A 23127-nucleotide genomic window follows, 5' to 3' on the forward strand; every position below is an offset into this window, starting at 1 on the left:
AGTCCCGAGTCCACAGCTCGGTCAGCAACACAGGAAACAAAACAGCATTTAAATACAGCAACCAGCTTTCAGAACATCAACACACATTTGGCGGTGCAGCATCCTTTTATAACGTAGCTCCGTCCCTTTATTCTAATCGGATACCAGAGCTTACACACATCCTATTGGTCCTGAGCTGCACACCAGGACCAATGGACATAGACAAACAGCCAATGGGGACAGCCAAACAACAACCAATTACAGGGGGACACAGAAAGCACCACACGGGCAGGCTACAATTACACATAGACACAGTGACAGGGTTATATAAGCAAACAGCGGGAAATACAGAGTGGGAAGGGAACACAATACAGCAGGAATTACAGTACACAACCACAGTAGAAACAGTAGGAATACAGTACACAAACACAATTACACAGATCGCTACAGAACGGAGAAATAAAAAAAACAAGTGTCATATTTGATGGAGCCATGATCTCGATTAGAGTTTTATTTCAAACAAACATCGCATTAGGTTATTACGTTGAATGTAAGGGTGCTAACCCATCAAGATTGTTGGGAAATGTCGTTGTTTTGAATTGTTTCAAAAATTGTAAACTCGAACTGAGGCAAAATAAAGTTGCAACGGAGAAAAGAAAAGGCTACAATATAGGCATTGTTGCTTCTGTAGACACGAAGTAAGTGCATTTATTGATACAGACAAATAACTTGTCACACTGTTTTCCCTTTGAGTGCCGAGTTAGCTGGAGTTTACTGTATTTCATGCCTTTTTGTTTAATTCGAGAAAATTAAGACCTATGAACACCAATACAATAGCTTACTTGGCTAAAAAAAATCAATAAAATTGAACTGGTATTAACCTGTATTTCATTTTGTTTGAACCGGAACGGAACGAAATCAGCCGTTCAGAAGTTTCGGAACTGGAGCTGAAAATTGTTTCGGTTTGGAGCCAAACCGGAGCCGAAAATTCCGGTTTGGTTCGGAGCCGAACTGGAAGGGGAAAAAAAACTGGTTTGAATCCTTGTTTCAAAACATTAGTATTTCAGTATATCATGTCTGCATATAGAAACACAACAAAAGGAAGTGGTTGACATATAATTATAACATTTCCTTTTTTGGAGAACTGTCATTGTGAAGGTTTCTTTGTTATATCAGTTCATGTGACTGACACCATGGGGCATATTTTCAAAAAATGTACTGTACTATTAACTTCACATTAATGTTACAAAATGAAAAGCAAGTTCAGAGAACTTAAGACGTCACTTAAAGAGTAAGTAGCTTCAGAGGGATTTGAATGGATCTTTTACATGCCCCTTACTGTTTTATGGCGTTTGCATTCATACTGAGTTGTTCTGGGTTCTGTTGCTCCAATATCGAGTTATCATTGTTCTCCTTTCTTACTGGTAACACAAATCTCAACTATAAAGTGGAAATGTAGTTAATTCATAACTCTAGCAACTTTGCGACTTAAGTCAAGAACAGCTTTTCTGTAGGAAATAGATTAAAAAATAAAAAACCCTCAAAGAATGCACAAAGCAGTTAAAATAACCCTGCAACAAGTATAAAGATGTAAGCGGGTGAAATGACAGAAACTGGGTGCCACTCAGACCTGACAACATTATATTTAACAACCAACATAAAATATAATTGCAAAAATTACATTTTTAATACTTGACACCATTATAATTGACTGGTAAAGGGTCAAATGGTCAGTCTTGGAGACCAACGCAAGAGTAAAATGGTATCTGATCTGGGATTTATTTGAAGCATATCGTTGTGAGAAAACAGTATCTGCACACGTTTGAAGCATTGACCTTTTGGTACAGCAATTCTGCGTGGAAACATCACGTAATCATTGTTAAGATATTGAAACTGTCAGTATTATGTGCTTCATTTCTTTTCTCAGTACAGCGGAAAAATGGATGAAAATAGATTTGTAGCCGTCACCAGCACCAACGCAGCAAAGATTTTTAACCTTTATCCCAGGAAAGGAACAATTGCCAAAGGCTCGGATGCAGATATTGTTGTGTGGGACCCCATTGCTACAAGGTATGGACTTCAGCATTTAAAAGTGGTTTTGATGACTAAACTAAGTTTGGTATGGATTTTGCTGCGCATGCTGAATCAGAGTTAGTGTTTTTCAATAAAAACGAAAACAAAACCAAAAACAAATGTAAACCACTCAACTGAACAGTGCCACACTGTGCCCCCTTAATGACATTTTGACTTACATTTTGTTTATAATTCATCATTCATTGCACTTTTTTTATTGGGAAACAGGGCCAACTTTTTCAAGGCCTTCCTGCCAAAATGCATTTAAAAAAAAAAAAAAAAAAGTAGTAAATTAAAGCTGTTTAACAACTAAAGGCACTTGACTCCACTTATCAGATGTTGTATCTTAGTACTGAAAAGTGTGATACAAATGTTTTTTTTTTTTTTTCTTTCATAAAAATTTAGCAAGTTACATTTTGGCTTAAATACCTTGTTACATTTGCTCTACAATATATTTTAATTCTTGAACTTATTTGAACTAATGAATGTTGAACAGCAGAGGGGGGCATTGCCCTGAAAACAAGTGTACTGCAGGTTTGGCAAAATACTCATAGGTCTTAACATTCATATATAAAACAGGGATCAACATACAGTTCAACACACACGTTCAACCTGATACCCAGTGCAAAATACTGATACAACATGATAATGACTCTGAATACTTGGAAAGCATGTTCAGATACTTATTGTTTCAAATTATCCAGGCAAAGTCTGATCACATTCAAGATAGAACCAGTCGCAAGCCTCATTAATATGTGGGTAACCAAAGAGTAGGTGCAGTCGAACCAGCTACTTTCTTCATAACCCTTAGTTAAAAAACTTTGCTTTTAGTACCAGCAGAACTGTATAAAATGGCTTGGAGAACTGGAGTTGGAGAACAGCCATTAAGCAAATAATCACCTGTGTTAAACGTGTTATTTTTCAAGGTATTTTTTGGTGACTAAGAAAGCTGGGGATTTTTTATTGAAGAATTGAATAAGAAACATTTTAAATGGGGACCAATCACATTGCAGTGCAAGTGCTTCACTTCCTTCTATAAAGAATGAATTACAATACAGGGAAGAGTAGCAATTCAGTGTGCTAACCTTGGACATTACTATGGCATGTCAAACACATTTCAGAGTGTAACTGAGGTCAGTATCCATTCACATGCTTCAGAGTCTAGTATGGGCTAATGGTTTCCACTTCTCAAGTAGAACAGTTTGCCAGGCTTAATAAAAAAATAAAAAGTATATGTGCTACAAACTTGGGACTGCTGTATGTGGGGAAATCCCTGATCCAAAAAGGTAATACTTTACCAGCCTTGCTTGGTAGTTACAAAGCAGTTGTGTCTAAGACCCCATTCACACTTGTGATTTAAGGCCGTCTCAGGGCCGCCTTTTCACATATGTGAACGTTCCAAAAAAGAAAAGGCAGCCCAGGGTCGACTTAGATTTAGGCCACCTCTTCGAGGTGGACCAGGGCCTGCAATCCAGTGCTAGGGCCAGCCTTTACATATATATGAATGCAAAGCAGACTTCAGGCCACCTTTTCGTATCATGTGACCAATTTAATTATGTGGCTCAGTAGACACTTCCATTCTCCGATGTGTGAAAGGTAAATAGAAAGCTGAATGCTCTGCTAGGCAAGACGGCAGTGGATCAATATTGAATGGTAATTATTTCTACATCATAAAACTTTTAATTATTACAAAAAAATCTAGCTGGTTAATGTTCAGGTTGTTTCTTTCACATAATATATGAGTTACAGTGCATTCGTAATTAAGCTTAATTTGTCACAATTACCTTTTCTTCCTGTTATTTCGTAACTAAGTGATAAATATAAAAACTGCAGGATTGTGGATGTCAATAATGCTGGCGACTTGGCATATTCAGCCACCATTGTTTATTTTGCATGCAACGATATACATAGCTACAGAATATTTCTAATATTCACTAATATTTCAGTGCCTGTTATTCTGCTGGCAATAGAGCAATGGTTTATTATGTATCGTGCATGCTGTTAAGCAAAGTGTATTTGAGGTGGTGTGGCAGTGTAGATTATAGTGTGTTAGTGCTGGCACCATTGCTTCAGCTCCCATAGTACTTGTCTGCCAAAACAAAACAACAAGCAGCGCTCTGGCTTGTCAGTGTGTCAGTGTAAGTGTCTGTACTCCAGTAGCTGCATCCCCTTTGTACTGCTAAACTCCTACCTGTGATCAGTACAGCGCCACAGTCTATCCAATCGCCACACGCAACACAGCTGATCATAATAGAGTTGTTTAGCAGTCGTACAGCTAAGCCCTTTCACCAAGATGGCCGACTTCCAGTTCTATCCTACAATGGAGTCGGCCCATTCCTGTGAAGGCTTACCACCAACCTTACTTAGCACCCTTCCAGGTCAGGGAGTAGATTTGCAGCTCAGATTCATTCTCTCCAGTTCACAGTTCCCCTCTAATATTTGTGAAGCTTTACAGACTTGGTTTTGGGGGTGTGGAACAGAAAAGCTTCACAACCGTTTGACCTCAAGAACAAAGTTCTATACATGAAGAATGAAGATAATATACATAGAAGAAAAAAACATACCTACTACTGAAAGCTGTTTCACTTCCAGTCAATGTGTATTTGAATGTTTTTTTTAGCATGCGAGTCTGTGATTTGTGTCAGCTTCCATTTGCTCTGTGCTAGCAGAACCCTTCTATTCCACTGATTTTGTTCAAGAAGAATAGCTTATTTAACCTAAATAAGTGACACTGACATGCTTAAAATGTAGATCATGTAATGACATAATGATACAGGTAGAATTTATTTTATTCAATGTTTTTTTAGGAAGGTGTAACGATTGCAGAAAATAGGAATTACATTTGCATGTACAAAGCTGAAGGTTAAAAAAACAACATGGTTATAGTTGTTAATGATGCAGCAATTTTAAGAATCAGTGATGAAATAGAAAATATTTAAATGCCTTAAATGTTCAAGACATTCATGCTTTGGATTTACCCGTCATATATGTTTTGTATTTGCAAGATATTTTATAGCCCTAAATAACCCATTACATTTTGAACCTTGGAACAATTGCAGCTCTTCTTCCACACATGTGCACACACAGGCAAAACTGCTCAAGCTCAAACCTGAAACATTATTGTATTATAATGATTGCTTGCAAGAAGTTAACCTGCAACAAAGACTCCTGTGTGCTTGCTGCAGGAATATCAGATTTATATAATAAAATATGTGCTGTGCGTAGATTCTTATAGAATATCTGGGCTAGCTCCCTGGAGGTAAATGAGAAACTGCTGATGTTCACACAGCAGGGCAAAAAAGAAAAAGAAAAAAAAAACCCACCAAATTCAAAGCAAATCAACTTAACACTAATATGATTTGAGCTTCCATATAAGCATGGCTATAGCTGTGTCATTTTAATATTTAGCTTTTCTTTTTATTTATGATGACTGCAATGTTTCTTTTATTATTAAACTTACTTAATTAAATTCTTGTTAACCTTCTGTATTTTTTTTTTTTTTTTTTTTGCAGAATATGTATGTTACTACATCTTGTGTTACAAGCATGTTTTCTTGATGAATTTGCAATCCGCAATGTGGCAGTGCAACATTAAGGGGCGGGGCAGTTCTGGTTACATCAGTTTCAGTTTTTTTAGTAGCTCAGCAAGGTGAGGGTAGGGGGCTCAGACAATCAATTTAGTAATTATCATAAATAGTTGCCATGCTATCTGAAATGTGAGGAGGCTGGCTTTTCAGAAACTCTGTTCCCAGACAGAGCGACCTGGTGAAATCAGTCTCTCTACAGTAGAATCTCAGTAAATCTGAACCAGTTGGGACCAGACCTTGTTCAGATTATTAAGTATAAATCACAATTTGTACCAGACTAAAAATGTCTTGTCCAGTCTTTCTTTTGTTCTTGATATGCACGCAACATACAATTCATCAAAAAATGTGAAATAAAGATGTGGGGAGGAGGAGCAGAGCTAGCTATAAATGTTTCACCGGTACTGATATTTGGTTTCTACAGCATGCAGTTCATTATGATAACGTGGTTTGGATTATAGATCAGTTCAGACTGCTGTGTTTGGTTTTTTGCTCTAGCACTCAGTATATTAAAGTACATTTTAGCAAAGAGCCACTGAAAATGAATTTCAGTGTCATTGATACAATTTAGTTTATCAAGTCCTAGGATGGTTTCCAGTGTAAGTAAAGGTGCCTCAGAAACTCAGACTCAAACCCAGTTTCCATATTCAGAAACCAGGTCACTGTCTATGATCTTGAAAGAGCCTGGGTTTGACAGCCATGTGTTTACACTGTATTTAATATAGGCTTCTGAGTTATTTTCACCTCAGTAAGCCATGTTAGGAGTACATACATCACGTTAGGGGGTGCAACGTTTTGAAATAATCCCACTGTTGGTTGAGCACATTCAACGCTTGCAATTTATTTCGCCCTGCGGTGGCTTGCTTCTTACTTAAATAAGTTAACTCCAAACACTGGATATGTCCCTGCCCACTACTGTTCACAAAAATAAACTCATCAGTTCCCTTATTATTCACAGTATATCAGCTGGTCTTTAGAAATGTTAACTACAATATATACTGCACTGGTAAAATGCTAAGTGTAGGAAAGCAACACTGACAGCTACCGTATTATGCAGTAAGGTTAAGGGTCAGCATTTCTAAACTGCACGTGGCAAAACCACAAGGGAACAAGTAAAAACTAAATGGTGATGCCATAAAAAATAACACGTTTAATCCAATTCCACGATTTAACACAGCTTGCAGGTGTTTGGTACTTTGAAGCATTAAACTTTAGTTCCATGCCTAAGATTTTAAGCTACTTTTCTAATTCTAGACAACAATGCGTACTTGTGCTGCTGGTTTCTTTGGTAATGGATTGAGCATTAGACAGCACGTCGTTCAGATGATCAAGCACATTTGTTTATAAAAATGCACTCTGGTACGGAGCTGTCAGAAGCTATCATAGGAAGATGATTCGGAGCTCATTTGAGAATCATTACAGATTTCTCCCTGGCAAACTCAAAAGCAGTACTATTGCAGGGCAATATTAAAGGTAGTGCTTTCAAATCTGTTCTTTCTGAGAACTCACTACTGATCGTACCTGCTAACTTGCTACATTCTGCCTCTAGTGAAAGTACATCATCAGTAGGAAATACTACATACAATAGAAAACAATGTGGTATTTCATACACAGATTTAGAATGGACTTGCTTCGTATTTACACTACCCATTAAAGGTATGTGTTGTCCTATTTATCCATATTAATGCTGCACCCTTGTACCTGGTTAATTGTGATTTTTTTTTTTGTGTGAACAATTTGGAATGTCAAGATAAAGCAGACTGCTTTTACTAATACCAGCAATTAACATGTATGAACTTGTGATCTACAGTATTTACAGACTTCCATCAATGTATATGTTCCTCTCCATTTGCAGGACTATTTCTGCTAAAACTCACCACCAGGCAGTTGATTATAATATATTTGAAGGCATGGTGTGCCACGGAGTGCCGGTGGTGACGATTTCTCGAGGGCGGGTAGTCTATGAAGACGGAGTGCTGCATGCCAGTCCTGGAGAAGGGAGGTACATCCCACGCAAACCCTTTTCGGAATTTGTGTACAAGCGTATTCAACAAAGAGACATGGTGAGGACCCGGGCACAAGAGCTAAATGCGTAAAGGGATGATCTTCTGAACTGAGTAAAAAAAAAAAATCAATATAGAGGTGCCATGATCCATCTATGTGCATCTGTATGGGGTATTGTAAGTCATTCATATAGGTTCAATAGTTGTCATTTTGAAGAATTTTTTATACCACAATAAAAGCAAAAAATTATAGTCAAATAATAGTAAATTACAGGAAAGGAAGATTTGAATAGTCACGTTGAGTCAAGATGTATGAATATGGTTTTGTTTGGTGTTACCTTTTTAATAGGATCAGCTATATATATATATATATATATATATATATATATATATATATATATATATATATATATATATATATATATATGTCAATCTACCTGTATTTCCTGTGCATGCTGGGAGTGTGAGAGGTGAGTGTGTTGCAGCGAGCGGATCATGGGTGGATGTGAGTGGATTCTTTCCCTCTTTTTCTTCTTTTTTTATGTGTTTTATCTCTTTTATCTCTTGAATGTTCCCCCGTTCTTGAGAACTGATCTACAATGAATTACAAAGGAGGATATGGACAACATGCCCCACATGTCGACCTGTTCCTATCCAGTTTTAAATAACTTTAGCATAACAGAGGCAGAAGTGATAAAGGGACTAGGAGCTCTTAAAATAAACAAATCGCCTGGGCTGGATGAGATGCTCCCAATAGTACTCAAAGAAATGAAAGAAGTTATCTACCAACCCGCTAACTAAGATCATGCAATAGTCTCTTGAGACAGGGGTTGTACAGACAGACTGTAGAATTGCAAACATAATACCAATCCACAAAAAGGGAGACAAAACCAAACCAGGTAACTACAGACCAATAAGCCTGACATCTATTATATGTAAACTTATGGAAACTATAATAAGATCCAAAATGGAAAATTACCTATATGGTAACGGTATCCTGGGAGACAGTCAGCATGGTTTTAGGAAAGGGAGATCGTGTCTAACTAACCTGATTGATTTTTTTGAGGATGCAACATCGATAATGGATAATTGCAAAGCGTATGACATGCTTTATTTAGATTTCCAGAAAGCTTTTGACATAGTCCTGCATAAAAGATTAATTCTCAAACTGAATGCAGTAGGGATTCAAGGAAATGCATGCACATAGATTAGGGAGTGGTTATATGTAGAAAACAGGAAGTACTGATTAGAGGAGAAACCTCAAAATGGAGCGAGGTAACCAGTGGAGTACCACAGGGATCAGAATTAGGTCCTCTGCTCTTCCTAATCTACATCAATGACTTAGATGCAGGTATATAAAGCAAACTTGTTAAATTTGTAGACAACACAAAAATAGGAGGAGTGGCAAACACCATTGCAGCAGCAAAGGTCATTCAAAACTGGGCAGGCACACGGAAAATTATATTTAATGTAGAACAGTGTAAGGTACTGCACACAGGCAATAAACATGTCCATTATAAATACCGTATGGGAGACACTGAAATTGAAGAAGGAATCTATGAAAAAGATCTAGGAGTTTATGTTGACTCAGAAATGTTTTCATCTAGCAATGTTGGGACCCTATAAAAAAGGCCAACAAAATGCTTGGCTATATAGTAAAAAATGTTAAATTTAAATCAAGGGAAGTAATGTTAAAACTTTACAATGCATTAGTAAGACCTCATCTAGAATATTGTGTTCAGTTCTGGTCTCCTCGCTACAAAAAGGATATTGCTCCTCTAGAAAGAGTGCAAAGAAGAGCGACCAGAATTATTCCGGGTTTAAAAGACATGTCATATGCAGACAGGCTCAAAGAATTGAATCTATTCAGTCTTGAACAAAGAAGACTACACAGTGATCTGATTCAGGCATTCAAAATTCTAAAAGGTATTGACAATGTCGACCCATGTAGATTAGATAAAGGGGCATTCAGAACAGAAATTAGGAGTCACTTTTTTACATAGAGAATTCTGGGAGTCTGGAACCAACTCCCCAGTAATGCTGTTGAAGCTGACACTCTGGGATTATTATTATTATTATTTATTTCTTAGCAGACGCCCTTATCCAGGGCGACTTACAATTGTTACAAGATATCTCATTATTTTTTACATACAATTACCCATTTATGCAGTTGGGCTTTTACTGGAGCAATCTAGCTAAAGTACCTTACTCAAGGGTACAGCAGCAGTGTCCCCTACCAGGGATTGAACCCACAACCCTCCGGTCAAGAGCCCAAAGCCCTAACCACTACTCCACACTGCTGCTCATCAAGCAGCTTCAAGAAGCTGCTTGATGAGATTCTGGGATCAATAAGCTACTAATAACCAAACGAGCAAGATGGGCCGAATGGCCTCCTCTCGTTTGTAACCTTTCTTATGTTCTTATGTTCTTATGTAAGCAGATCTCTGTATAATAGATCCATTGACAAATGCACCTTTTGCGGAGAGAGAGAGAGACGTGTTCCACTGTTATGTGTCATGCCAGAGATTGTCCCCACTGTTTGCACTAATACAGTTCTTATTTGAAGGTCTTGGGGTAGACTTTCCAGAGACTGTGTTTGTATTTGTTTTTGGTGTGCCACACACCAAACGAAGGAAAAATATATGCCAGCTAGCAAACTTTGCATTGGGACAAGCTAAATTAGTAATTTTTATAAAGCAGGAAACACAAGGTGGATGAGACTGTAACTTCTGATGCCCTTGATATTTTTATAGCGCTGGTTTTGGCCAGAGTTAGACTCAATTTAAATTTTTATTCCATGATGCACGACCTGGACAACTTTAAACACTTGAAGTGTGGGTGGGGTTGTGTGTATAATTGAGGAGGAAACACTTGAATTGTCTTTTGTTTTTGTGATTTCAATGTGCTTCCTTTACATGTTAGGGTGATAACATCATTTAATTGCATTTTATATCTGAATTTTGGTAATAGTAACATGAATGTGTTTTTGCTATTTAGTTTTTTTCTTACGTTATTGGTTAAAATAAAGTATATTTAAAAAGTAAAAAGGTATCTCTCTCTCTCTCTCTGTGTATATATATATATATATATATATATATATATATATATATATATATATATATATATATATCAAGACAAGTTATTGAGACACTGAAACTCACTATTTTAATAATTAGCTGATCCTATTAAAAATGTCACCCAAAAATAGGCAAGCAAGATGAATCTTAGAGAAGTATGATAAAACATGGTTACCAGGAAACTGCAAAATTACAGTGAAAATGTATCTTGGGAAAATTTTGTAAGGTATGACTCAAGTTCCTCTCCTTTGAGATTAAACCAATAATATACCCTTGCATATAACATGAAGAGTGAACAGTGTTTAGCAGTGATGGTACACGAGGAATAATCATATTTGCACAAACAAACATAAAAATTGACGATGCAATTCTTCTATGATATAAATACAGGTGAGCCAGCCCAAGCCTGTAGAAAGAGAGCCATATAAGGGGGAAGTCTTCTCCCTGGCTGCAAAGAACGGAACCTCACGGCCTGGGGGCAGAGGCTTACACCAGTCAACATTTACACTTTCAGGTAATAGTTATTTTTGGCAGGACATACAAATGTATTACTTAATAATAATATAGATGGAGAACATACTCTGTATAGAATCACTTACCTCTGTATGATTTTCATGACAGACAGGCTGTACCAACATCCTTGTTATTGTTCTCTGATTGGAACTGGTTTTCAGATGTGCTATTTAATACAAATTTTGAATGAAAAGCAATGAACTTGGGCATTACATCATTTTATGAAATGGCTTTTTTATGGGCAGAGGATTAAAATACACTTAAAAAGCTAAGTGCTTTGCATTTGTAAAAGGTTTACATCTTTATATAAAGAGAAGCACTTACTCAATTGTGATAACTTTGTTAGGAGATTCTTTAGCACACGTTATCAGGAGAATGCAGGGGTATGTAGTATAAAGACCTATGCCCATCTGCCTGCCAAACTTGCATATGCACGCGGTGGATATGGGTCATATTTAGGGCTGTAGAGGGGGATGTATGTCACTGACATACTTGTTCATCACTTGGAACTAAACAGGATATGTATGTGAATTGCGGTCATAATAGGGATAATGGATATGCTTGTTTCTAAAATTGAAAATCCATGTCTCTGTTTCTTCCTAACTAAGAGTTATCTTACTATTAGCATACTTTACTGTATCATTTATGATTCTATAGCTGTTTGTTTAGCTGCCGCCTACAGGTCCCCTGTGAACAAGAGCTTCATCTCAGTGGGGGCTTCCCTGTAGGAATACACTTAAATGAATAAACAAATACTTAGGTCATTGAATGACACCCAAACTCCAACCAATGGATAAGAACGCAACTTTATTTAGATATGTCAAAAGAGCATCTGCCCTTTTTTGGTTGTACTTGAAATAAGTTTCAGTACTTTTGTCCCGAAATTCGATTATGATGATGGTAGTAATGATGATAAACAAGTATGTCAGTAACATTCATCCACCGTCATGGTTGTAAATTCCAAATTGTAAGTGTGACTTACAGACAGACAGATAGGTAAATGGACAGACAGACAGGCTTCCATCTTCCCAGAATCTGATGCTCTCTGTGACTTATGCTAAATAATCATAATGGCAAGTTTCATGACACATGGATCAGTGGTTCTACATATATATGCACAAATGGAAGTGTGACATGGACAGAGCAAAGTGATGTTAATACCAAGCTTCATGACAATTGGGTAAGCAGTTCTCCAAAAAAATGTGAAGTGTGACATACTAGATTATGTACAACTTCCTCTGCTATTTCCCTTTGTAGGGGATTTCCAAAACTGAGCACATTTATTTATGTAAAAAAACCTGGATTCTATCACTGTTGCTGTATCTGGATTTACAACTGGCTGGACATTTCAGGGTTAAAATGTTGCAATATTTAGATTTCCCAAGTCTTTGTTTTGTGTGGTATTTGTGGGATTATTAAAAAAACTAAAAAAAAGAACTGCAGTTGGAAGACAAAAAGTACAGACGCCAACTGGAGACCTGTGAGTTGTATAGATGTCTCCTGTGTTTCATTAACCGAAGTCACTTAGCTGGTCAAGCGTTAAGATTGTAACTCAATAAAATCCCTGTCATTATAAAAAGGTCACCTGACACTATGTTTTCTCTTATCCCCATCTCAGGTGATGCTGTCGAAGGCAGTCCCAGCCCACCGCATTCATCCAAGAGAGTGATGGCGCCCCCTGGTGGCAAGTCAAGCATTGTTTTCTAAACTGACTGACTGGGACAACTGCACCCTTTTAGGACCTTGGGAAATTTACAGAGAAATTGAATGAGACCTGCTCATGTGCGATTTAACTCAGAAACCAAAAAAAAAAATGAAACGATCAACCCAATTTATTAGCAAACATATATGGCATTATTAATACACACAAAACATGTTAAAGGGTGCTGGGCACTTTTAACATCTATTGCTTTAAACTTACATCTCTTCTTTCAGTTCTGTTGCATTCCACAACTGAATATTTTCTCCAGGAAACCGCAATCTAATATTGAATACTACTGTATCTTAAAATTTCACAGACCTCGATTAGCACTAATGGTTGACCATCAAATGTAGCACTGTCCATTAATCAAAGTCTATGAAAATCCCCTAGTTTTCACTATTTCTTTTTTTTTTTTTTTTTAGAATTGTCCATTAATTCACGTGTTAATAAGTGAATTATACTTTTGCACAGTTTAATCAGAGCCCTGCTGTGGTAATACACCCAGGACTGAATTGCAGGTGAGTTTGTTCGTATCAAGTCCACCATACATTTCTCAAGGCCCAAGCTGTAGTTCAAGAAAGAGATTATCTAACTTGAAACTTTATGTTAATGGCACTATAAATATAGTGCCTTAAATAAAATGTTTCAAATGTATTTGTCATGTTTAATGTGTTAGCTTTGTAAAAATACATCATGTGGTTGAAACACTACAAAAACTGATACAATAAAGTTGATACAATAAAGTTTTAATTACAAAATCAAATAAAGTCCACACGTTTTTTTTCTTTTTAGTATCTGGTTATTTATATGACATATATGACCAATATTGTAAATACACACACCTATCGTATTTACAATTCTTAAAGGTTGTTTTTTTGGGGTTTTTTTTATACAGTTAAATTAATAAATTTTACATGTCTTCCACTTCATTCACTATGTACTGTATGTATCTGGAGCAGTTTGAAAATATTATTTTAAATAGTATATATAGAGCTATACTAGGTTAACGCTAACATGAAATACATTATTTTAGATTGATAAAGGAGTAATACAAAGTATACGTTCTCATGGAGGTGTTTAATAATTAGCAAATACAGGTAGTGTATATTTTTAATGATTTGCTTTAAAAATAATAATAATAAAAAAAGTCAGACACACATAAAAACAAGCCGAGTACTGGAAACCATGTCTGGCTAATGATTGTAAAGGTTTGTGCAGCAACTCGAGAGAGGTTCCCTTGTCAATTCAGACATCAGAATATGCAAAATGCTGTTGCTGTTAGAAAATATGTTTTAAAGTGCACTGAATATTTCTTAGGACGTGTCTCTTGTTGGTGTATTTTCTGACTAATCCCCTGTCCTTCTCAGCTTTGTGCTTACTGTAGGAAGTTCAAGTGTTTATAATAATCTTTTACATTTCCAAGGAGGAACTTTTTTGTAGAAGTGGCTGACTGCTAGTTGTTCTGTATTACACAGTAATGCTTCCTGTTTATTTCATGTGTTATTATAATGGATTAATAATGAGGACCTCTGAATAAGGAGATAATCAATAATTGGGTCATCAATAATTAACAATATGGGTCATCAATATTATATTATATATATATTTTTTTTTTTATTAATAAACGTGACTGATTGTCAGCCCTGGATATTAAAGGAACACTAATCATATTTCACTGGTAACCTAAACGAGAATTAAAACAAAGGTAATGCAGATGTAAAATCCTAGTGTATTCATTTACTGTGCCACCTAACCTTCTGAATGATTTTCTATCAAGGGAGGCTACACTGCATCCTGATTTTCAACTGGCAAACTGCCTGTCCATTCTCATGAGTATACAATAAACCCAGGCTCTCGAAACTGGAGCACCTCTGCTTTAGATCTATTGAGGGCAAATAAATAAAAAGAGAACGACACTAGAATGTCAACATTGTAGCTGAGACTACAGATACGAAGGAACTTATTGGCATGAAAACCTTAACCAATTCCTTCCTGAATTTGGTCAATTGTTTTTGTTTTAATCCCGAAGAAGAATAAAACCATATCCCATGTTATCAAGATACAATGTAGATAACCCATCTGAAACATACATTTTTCACATAGTGTTTTTATTTTAGATTTTATCAATAGTATAATGTGATGTGGTTGTAAAATGCTACAAGAAAAACATTTAAAAAAACAAGATTTAATTTAATGTTTAATACAAAGTTAATAAGGTTTTATATAAATTCTAAATATTGATATGTGCCCTTTTTGTGCTTAATGTTTGTGGTTTCAGAATACTATATTAGCAGCACACCCTTATTTCTGCCGACATAGCTCCGACTGGAGCTTATTTTATTTCTCGTTTTTGCTTTTTAGCACTATACGAGACGTTTTATATTATTTATGTAATTGTTTCATTCCTGTCTTTGGTTGGGAAAGCATTTTCCCATTGTGTGTTTTTCTGTTTTATAGATATTACGCGCAGGCCTGTATGCAACGTGGTGCTCAGCACACGTGCAGTAAGAGCAGCTGCTGGGCCCTGCAGCACTGCGCAGTACTGAGATGCTCACTTTGGTGGTTGTTGCTTGCAATTTCAAACCAAGTTTTTGTGACAGCTTTTGGTGACATCTTGGCTGTTAGTCTATTTTAACAAGCAGGCTTCCCTCAGTCTCATGTTGGTACTGACTGAGTTTTGCCAGTGGCTTTTGCAGGTGAACACCCTATATACAGCGTATGATGCGGAAAAGCTGGGCCTGGCCCATTTTCCCCTGGCTGAGGTTCTACTGCTGCCTTGGTCCAGGCACCAAGGACGCTGCCTGCCCTAACAAGCAGTGCCGGGTTTCTGAGGTGATCCTCAAAAGAGTCTATTCATCCGGGGCATTTACAGCACGGCTAGGGAACTACAATAGCATCCTGGTAGCCTACCAATCGCATTTGCTGCGGTCCCTCTCTGAGAACCACGGGCCCTCCCCACAACAGCTGGATGAGCTGCGTGATGTAACTTTAAAAAGAGGATGATGAGTAAGTAGATTGAAGAAAATACACAGAGTCCTTTTCTTCACTCAGTTGTTAGGTTTATTGAAATATGCAGGGAGTCTGGTCCCAGGTACAGGACAAACAGAATACTCTTCTTACAATTGTTGCATGACATTAAATACCCTTCTGCATAGGTGTCTCTCTCCTCCTCTTTCTCTGACACTTAACCAATAGAAAAGGTACAACTCATTATCCTATTACCATATATTTCATTCAGTGTGTGTGTGTGTGTGTGTGTGTGTGTGTGTGTGTGTGTGATCTAGTGTGAAGATCTCTGAACTCAGTGCAGTCTTCAGACCCTGGTGCCACAAAGGTCCATACATCTGGTTTTTGTCATCTTCCTTGTTCCTATCTCTCCGATTTGCCTAAGACCCTTTGATCCCAGTGGCACTATCTCTTTGGATCTCTCTGAAGTCTTAGAGCCTGGCTCCTTCGGTCCCCTTGAAAACTAGCTTTATGACCCCGTCATAAACCAGCTGTATTTTCTAAGCAAAAACCTGTTTAACTAGTTTTATACCCCAGTGGACTCCCGAAGGGCAAACTTCTTTCATGTCAGGGCTGGAGATCAAAGGACTTGTTTGTACAGCCGTGTGCTGCTGGCCAGCCATTTGCTTTGACACAAAATAATCTTAACTTCTCTACCATATTGCAGCCTTCATCTATCACAGCAGTGCTTGCATTTTTGGAACTAACAGTTTTTTCTATCCAATGTTAAATCACTTTTCAGAAAAATAACATGAATACAGCCGTCATTCCTCATGCGTAGCAAACTGCTATTCAATACTTGTTCCATGTTTTCCAACACTGCGCCTGGTTAAAAAGAGCCTGCTCCTTATGTCCAAGCTCAATGGACAGGCTTGCAGGTAGAAACCTGGCTGCGCTGGTAGCCGCACGCAGGCAGCTTTGGCTTTCCCAGGCATGTGTGCCTGACAGGGAGAAAGCATCGCGGACGAGATGCTGCAGCGCTCTCACCGTCCACTAAGGAGCTGGTTCGTCTTCTTCCCAAGCGACCACCTCCAGTATGCAAACCAGCGTCAAACTTTTGCCCTAAGCCCCAGCAGCCTCAAAGACTGCTCGCCATGGAGACTTTAATAGGTCCCGCAGCCCTGCGCAGGGACGGAAGCCGCAGGCCAAGCCACAGGCTAAGCCACAGGCCAAGGAATTTGTGCCACAGGCCCAGGGCCCTTTCTCAGTGTCGCGTTCGAGTCTTATGAAGGTAAAACTCAGGAGAGAACAGTACTCCTAGTGGTTAATTTTCATGCACTGGGCCTGAGTGAAATGAATACATTGAATCCACTAAACATTATGAGAGACAAACACAGACACGATACTTGTATTTAGGATAACATTCTCCTTTCGAGAGACTATATTTAATGAAGCACAGAAATGATAATATTACAACGTTTTTAACAATGTTTTATCTGAAACCTTTCCTAATTAGGAGTATTACTGCCACAATAATACACGTGTTTCAGGACTTAAGTTTCTAACAATGTTTTATCACGTTTGAAGAATATCATACAAGTATTAAAGAACAATCGAACGAGAAACAATTAAAACCAGTTACTGCTTTCAGTCAGGCATACTAATCTAACTAAACTACCTTGCATAGTGCATGTATTAATTCTTCTCATATTTAAGACATCTATAATTCAGGCAGTGAATATATGCTTACCCTTCTCTTTGAGGTGCAATTGATTCAGAGCGGCTTGGTGATGTCAATCAGTAGATAAAGACTTTTCAGGCAGAGTCTCAAATCAAGATTACACTACAGAGGCTGGGATCAAATACTCACAAGCTCAGTTGAGGATTTTTGATTAAAGTTTTTATGTCGAATTTTTCAGTTGCCTACTCACCTTTCATGATGTCACCGCAACCCCCCTGCTCATGCAGTATGTGGTTACAATGTGTCGGCTAGCTATCAAGCTTACCTACATGTTTAAATTCACACTACAAAATCTTTAGCACGTTCGAGCAAAAATGCACATACTACTCTAAGTAAATATAATTATAATGCATTAGTTTAAGTAAATATAAATCATAAGCTTAACACTTTTAATTAATAAGTTCAGCATGTTAATTATACATCTTGACTTAACACCTTCACAGAAAATAGACTTCAAACTACTTCCTTAAAAACCCACCTCTAGCGAGCAATACTGCAAGACGAAACAACACCCTGACCTTATGACTGATACAAATACACTGTCTTACTGGGTATAAGTTTGTTTGTCAGAGAAAATGGTTAGTTAAAAAAAACCCAGAGCTCTGGCCTTGTTTATAAGTACTTGAGGTGTTGCTGCTTCACTGAAAAGGTGTTAAAAGAAAAGACAACTATAATTAATCTTTTAGAGAAAACTGGTGCTAGTGACCAGAAAGCATAGAACATAAGAACATAAGAAAGTTTACAAACGAGAGGAGGCCATTCGGCCCATCTTGCTTGTTTGCTTGGTAGTAGCTTATTGATCCCAGAATCTCATCAAGCAGCTTCTTGAAGGATCCCAGGGAGTCAGCTTCAACATGTCAGCTTTTTTTAATTATAGAAAATGCAGTATGCAACTATACTTTATGATAAAACTATTTAGCAGCAAGCAAGCAAGCTCTTCTCTTCAGGTCAAGAGGGACCCCATCTTTTTCTGTTCCCCTCTTCTCCCTCAAACAGCAAGGCTGGTCCCGGGTATCCAGTATCTTGCATCTCAGGTACGGTGATCTCTCTCTGGTCGGCACCTGTAATGTACTGCAACTCCCTCAGTAAGCTCCCTACTCTACAGACATACCATGCTTCCCATGGCTCTCCCGTCTACTGGCTGTTTACACTTAAGGCAGGTTGCTCTTATTATTTCCTTTCCTTTGAAATTAGACACTGGCTCTCATGAACTAACAGCAGTATAAACACAACATCTTCCAGGGGAGCAAACTGTACAAACTCTCTTTTTAAATGGGCCCTGTCTTAGCTGACACTTGTCACCACGACAGTCTGGGAGCCTTGGAGAAGCTTGTTTATTCTTGGAATGTATCACTTTTAAACCAAATCTTGTGGAATCCCCTGCAGGACATTTATGGAAAGTCCCGTACTTATCCATCTCAGTCTGCTCACATAAATACACTAATATGGGCACACCATGGGTCATGTTAATGTCTTTAACCCTTTGTGGCCCATTGTCAGACCTGGTCCGACATTGTAATTATTCCTATCAGGGCCATTGTCGGACCCTGTCCGACATCATTTTTTTAGTCGTTTTTTCTCCAGAAAAAGCCGAGAAAACCATTCAATGGCCGAGTGGGAACGACAGGAGCCGAGACAAGTCGAAAAAAAAAAAAAGAAAAAATAAAGGCGTATCTCATGAATAGTCATACATGGCCCTGGTATCAGATAACGGGGCGGTCATAAGTAAACAAGCTGGCTGATAGTGCGTCAGCGCACAGAGAACACGGACATTTGCAGAGCTTTTTTGAGATGTTATAGTAATAAAATAATGACTTGGATCGCATTATTGAGGATTTTGGTGATCAAACGAGTGATCAGGAGATGATTGATCGGTATGTACAACGACTATTATTATTATTATTATTATTTATTTCTTACATAGGTGAAAGCTATAGCGAACGAAAGGGTGGGGCGGGGCTGGAGATGCCTAGTGAGTGCTTTGTTGTTATGCAGGGCCTTTTAAACCCGTTTGACTGTGGAAAAAAATACTTTTGAACAGCGCGTCTAAAATTAACTGCGCGTGTGAAAATAAATTGGACCTGACGTGCCTGACACGCACTTAATTAAATGGACTGCAAAGGGCTAATATAATATGGCCTCCATATCTGCCATTTCCCCCTTCTCTGTGCTGTAGTCACAATCAGTGGGTATTTGCAACAGATTAGACAAGGAGCCTACCTGAACACCAGTATTTATTTTATGTATACTCCTCACCGTGCCAGGCTCAAGGGTTTTGATTAACTCTGTGACATCAGTGAGCCATCTAGACTATTGGCATCAGTGCACCACAGGCAGCTCTGCTGCAAAAATGGGCTATTCGCATGATAGACCCCCTCCAGTTGGAGGAAGGGTTCTATTTCAGGTACTTCCTGGTGCATCTGCCCGGTGTGACAAACTGGGTGGCGAACCTCCTCTCGGGGGGTCCCTAGCGGCTCAGAGTGGAGGCTTCACCCCGAGGTGGTGAGCCTTATCTGGGAGAGGTTCGGGAGAGCACAGATAGACCTATTTGTCTCCCAGGAATCAACCCACTGTCCCCTTTGGTTCACTATGATAAGAGGCGGGGAACCGATGGGAAGAGATGCCTTAGCACACCAGTGGCAGAGGCATCTGTTATACACCTTCCAATTGCTCACCATGCTCCCACAGTGTCCCACTGAATACAATATCACAACAGAGGTGTCACAAACCATGTATTTTAAAATCTTAGAGCAAGTAGCATCAAATTACATTTTCTTAGTTTTTCTTTTTTTTTTTTTTAACTGTCCTCGTAACTTTGTATGATGCTTGCAAGCATTTTAAATGTGGTTCTATCAAATATCGTGTTTTTTGACTATCAGGAAGGCACTGCTTTTCTTGTTGCCTGCTATAGATTTGTGTAATGTAGTGTCTTTATATTACTAAATGCTACCACTGTCTAGTGAAAGATTGGGTATTGCCATACAAACCAAAGAAAACTTCTTTCAGCAGAAAGAAATAAAACCCTTAACTGGGAGGAATGCTCCGGTGGTCCTGGTGGAGAGATGTTTTCCTTTAACTCACTGAAGAGGCCCATCTGTTATTTTTTATAATATATGGATACTCTTGTGATGCTAATATTAACCTTTTGCGGTCCATTTATTCAGCGAATCAAAGTACAAGTAATAATACACTTAAGAGCAAGATAAAAATACAATGACTTTGGTTCAAGCAAGTACAAGTGTGACAAAATACAATTCAATAATACAGCAGATAACAGTGTCAGTGATAGTTACATCAGGATATGATTAAATACAAAATACTACAGATTAAACACTTGGCAGATTACAGTACTCTGAAGTACAGGATTAAATGCAGTAAAATAGGGGGCAGATAAGAGCAAGTAAAGCGCATTTAAGGAAGGGTGATAAGTGTCCCAGGGGAAAAACAGAGGAGTTCTACAGGTGCTGTCTGAAGAGGTGAGTCTTCAGGAGGCGCCGGAATGTGGTTAGGGACTGGGCAGTCCTGACATCTGTAGGAAGGTCATTCCACCACTGCGGAGCGAGGGTGGAGAAGGAGCGGGCTCTGGAGGCAGGGGAGCGTAGAGGAGGTAGAGCCAGTCTTCTAGTGCAGGCGGAGCGGAGAGGTCGAGTGGGGGTGTAGGGAGAGATGAGGGTCTGGAGGTAGCTGGGTGCAGTCTGGTCAAGGCATCTGTAGGCTAGTACAAGAGTCTTGAACTGGATGCGAGCGGTGATTGGGAGCCAGTGGAGTGAGCGGAGTAGTGGAGTTGCATGGGAGAAGCGAGGCAGAGAGAACACCAGGCGGACAGAGGAGTTCTGGATGAGCTGGAGCGGACGGGTGGCGGACGCAGGGAGGCCAGCCAGGAGGGAGTTGCAGTAGTCTAGGCGGGAGAGTACAAAGGCCTGGACCAGGAGCTGGGTGGCGTAGTTGGTGAGGAAGGGTCGGATTCTTCGGATGTTGCTCAGGAAAAATTGGCAAGTGCGTGCCAGAGTGGAGATGTGCTGGGAATAAGAGAGGCAGGTGTCCAGGGTGACTCCGAGGTTCTTAGCGGAGGAAGAGGGAGAGGGTGTAGTAGATTCCAGAGGAACAGAGATAGAGAGATCAGAGGAGGGGGAGGAGGAGGAGGAGGGAAAGAAAAGGAGGTCAGATTTAGAGAGGTTGAGTTTGAGGTAATGCGAGTGCATCCAGGTGGAAATAGCAGAGAGACAGTTAGAGATACGGGAGTGGATGGTGGAGTCAGACGTGGGGAAGGAGAGGAAAATCTGAGCATCATCAGCATAGATATGGTATGAGAAACCATAGGATGCGATGAGGGAGCCCAGGGAACGGGTGTAGAGAGAGAACAGGAGAGGACCCAAGACTGACCCTTGGGGGACTCCTGTTAAGAGAGGGCGAGGTGTGGAGGTTGCTCCATGCCAGGTTACCTGGTAAGTGCGGTTGGAGAGGTAGGAGGAGAACCAGGCCAGAGCAGTGCCAGAGATCCCCAGGTCAGCAAGAGATGATAGTAGAATAGAGTGATCAACAGTGTCAAAGACAGCAGAGAGGTTGAGGAGAATTAGGACAGAGGAGAGAGAGGCAACTCGGGCAGACTTTAGTGAGTTGGTGACAGACAGGAGGGCGGTTTCAGTGGAGTGAGCAGAGCAGAAGCCAGACTGGAGCGGGTCGAGCAGAGAGTGGTTGGACAGGAAAGCAGAGAGCTGGTGGTGTCCGCTCGAGGGTTTTGGAGAGGAAGGATAGGAGGAAGACAGGACGGTAGCTCTGGAGGGAGGTGGGGTCGTGGGTAGGTTTTTTGAGGAGGGGAGTGATAGAGGCTTTTTTGAAGGCAGAGGGAAAGAGACCAGAAAGGAGAGAGGTGTTGAGAAGGGAGGAGATGAAGGGAAGTAGAGCAGGAGCAGCAGCTTGAAAGAGGTGAGTGGGGAGGGGGTCCAGGGCACACGTGGTGGGTTTGTGACCCTGGAGCAGGGAGGAGAGGTCAGAGTCTGAGAGGGGCGAGAAGGTGGAGAAGGAGGGTGAGTTAGTAGGGGATGCAGTGGGTGTAGGGGTTGGAGCAGGAGGGGGGGGGCGGGGGAGGGAGAGGTGTTAAAGAGTTTGCGGATATCTGAGATTTTAGAAGAGAAGAAGGAGGCAAAGTCATCAGGAGAGATAGAGGAGGGAGGAGGAGGGGGGACGGTTTAGGAGGGAGGAGAAGGTAGAGAATAGTTTACGTGGGTTGTTAGTGTAGGCTTGGATTACAGATTGGAAATAAGTACATTTAGCAGAGGAGAGAGTAGAGGAGAAGGAGGAGAGGAGAGTGCGGTAAAGGTCTAGGGCAGCAGGGAGTTTGGTTCTCTTCCATTTCTTTTCAGCAAATCACAGTGTGATTCTTGCTGAGCGGACTGCAGAGGAGAGCCAGGGTTGGGGAGGGGAGGGGCGAGCAGGTCAGGAGGTGAGGGAGGAGAATAGGGTGGAGGTAGCAGAGTCTACGGAGAGTTGTGAAAAGGAGTCGATAGGAG

At 39.5% G+C, this 23127-nt stretch overlaps 1 protein-coding gene across 1 annotated transcript in view; it reads left to right on the forward strand.

The window, feature by feature from the left end:
• The window catches only part of dpys (dihydropyrimidinase), a 50948-nt gene extending 37251 nt beyond the window's left edge, over positions 1-13697 (forward strand). The window contains exons 7-10 of the mRNA XM_033999136.3: positions 1907-2049; positions 7491-7698; positions 11106-11229; positions 12847-13697. Coding sequence (XP_033855027.3) covers positions 1907-2049; positions 7491-7698; positions 11106-11229; positions 12847-12935 — 564 coding nt within the window. The 3' untranslated portion in view covers positions 12936-13697. The remainder of the gene's footprint in view (positions 1-1906; positions 2050-7490; positions 7699-11105; positions 11230-12846) is intronic.
• The last annotated feature ends 9430 nt before the right edge of the window (positions 13698-23127 follow it).

Source organism: Acipenser ruthenus, chromosome 4 (assembly GCF_902713425.1).
Source record: "Acipenser ruthenus chromosome 4, fAciRut3.2 maternal haplotype, whole genome shotgun sequence".
In the NCBI taxonomy this organism is placed as follows: Eukaryota; Metazoa; Chordata; class Actinopteri; order Acipenseriformes; family Acipenseridae; genus Acipenser; species Acipenser ruthenus.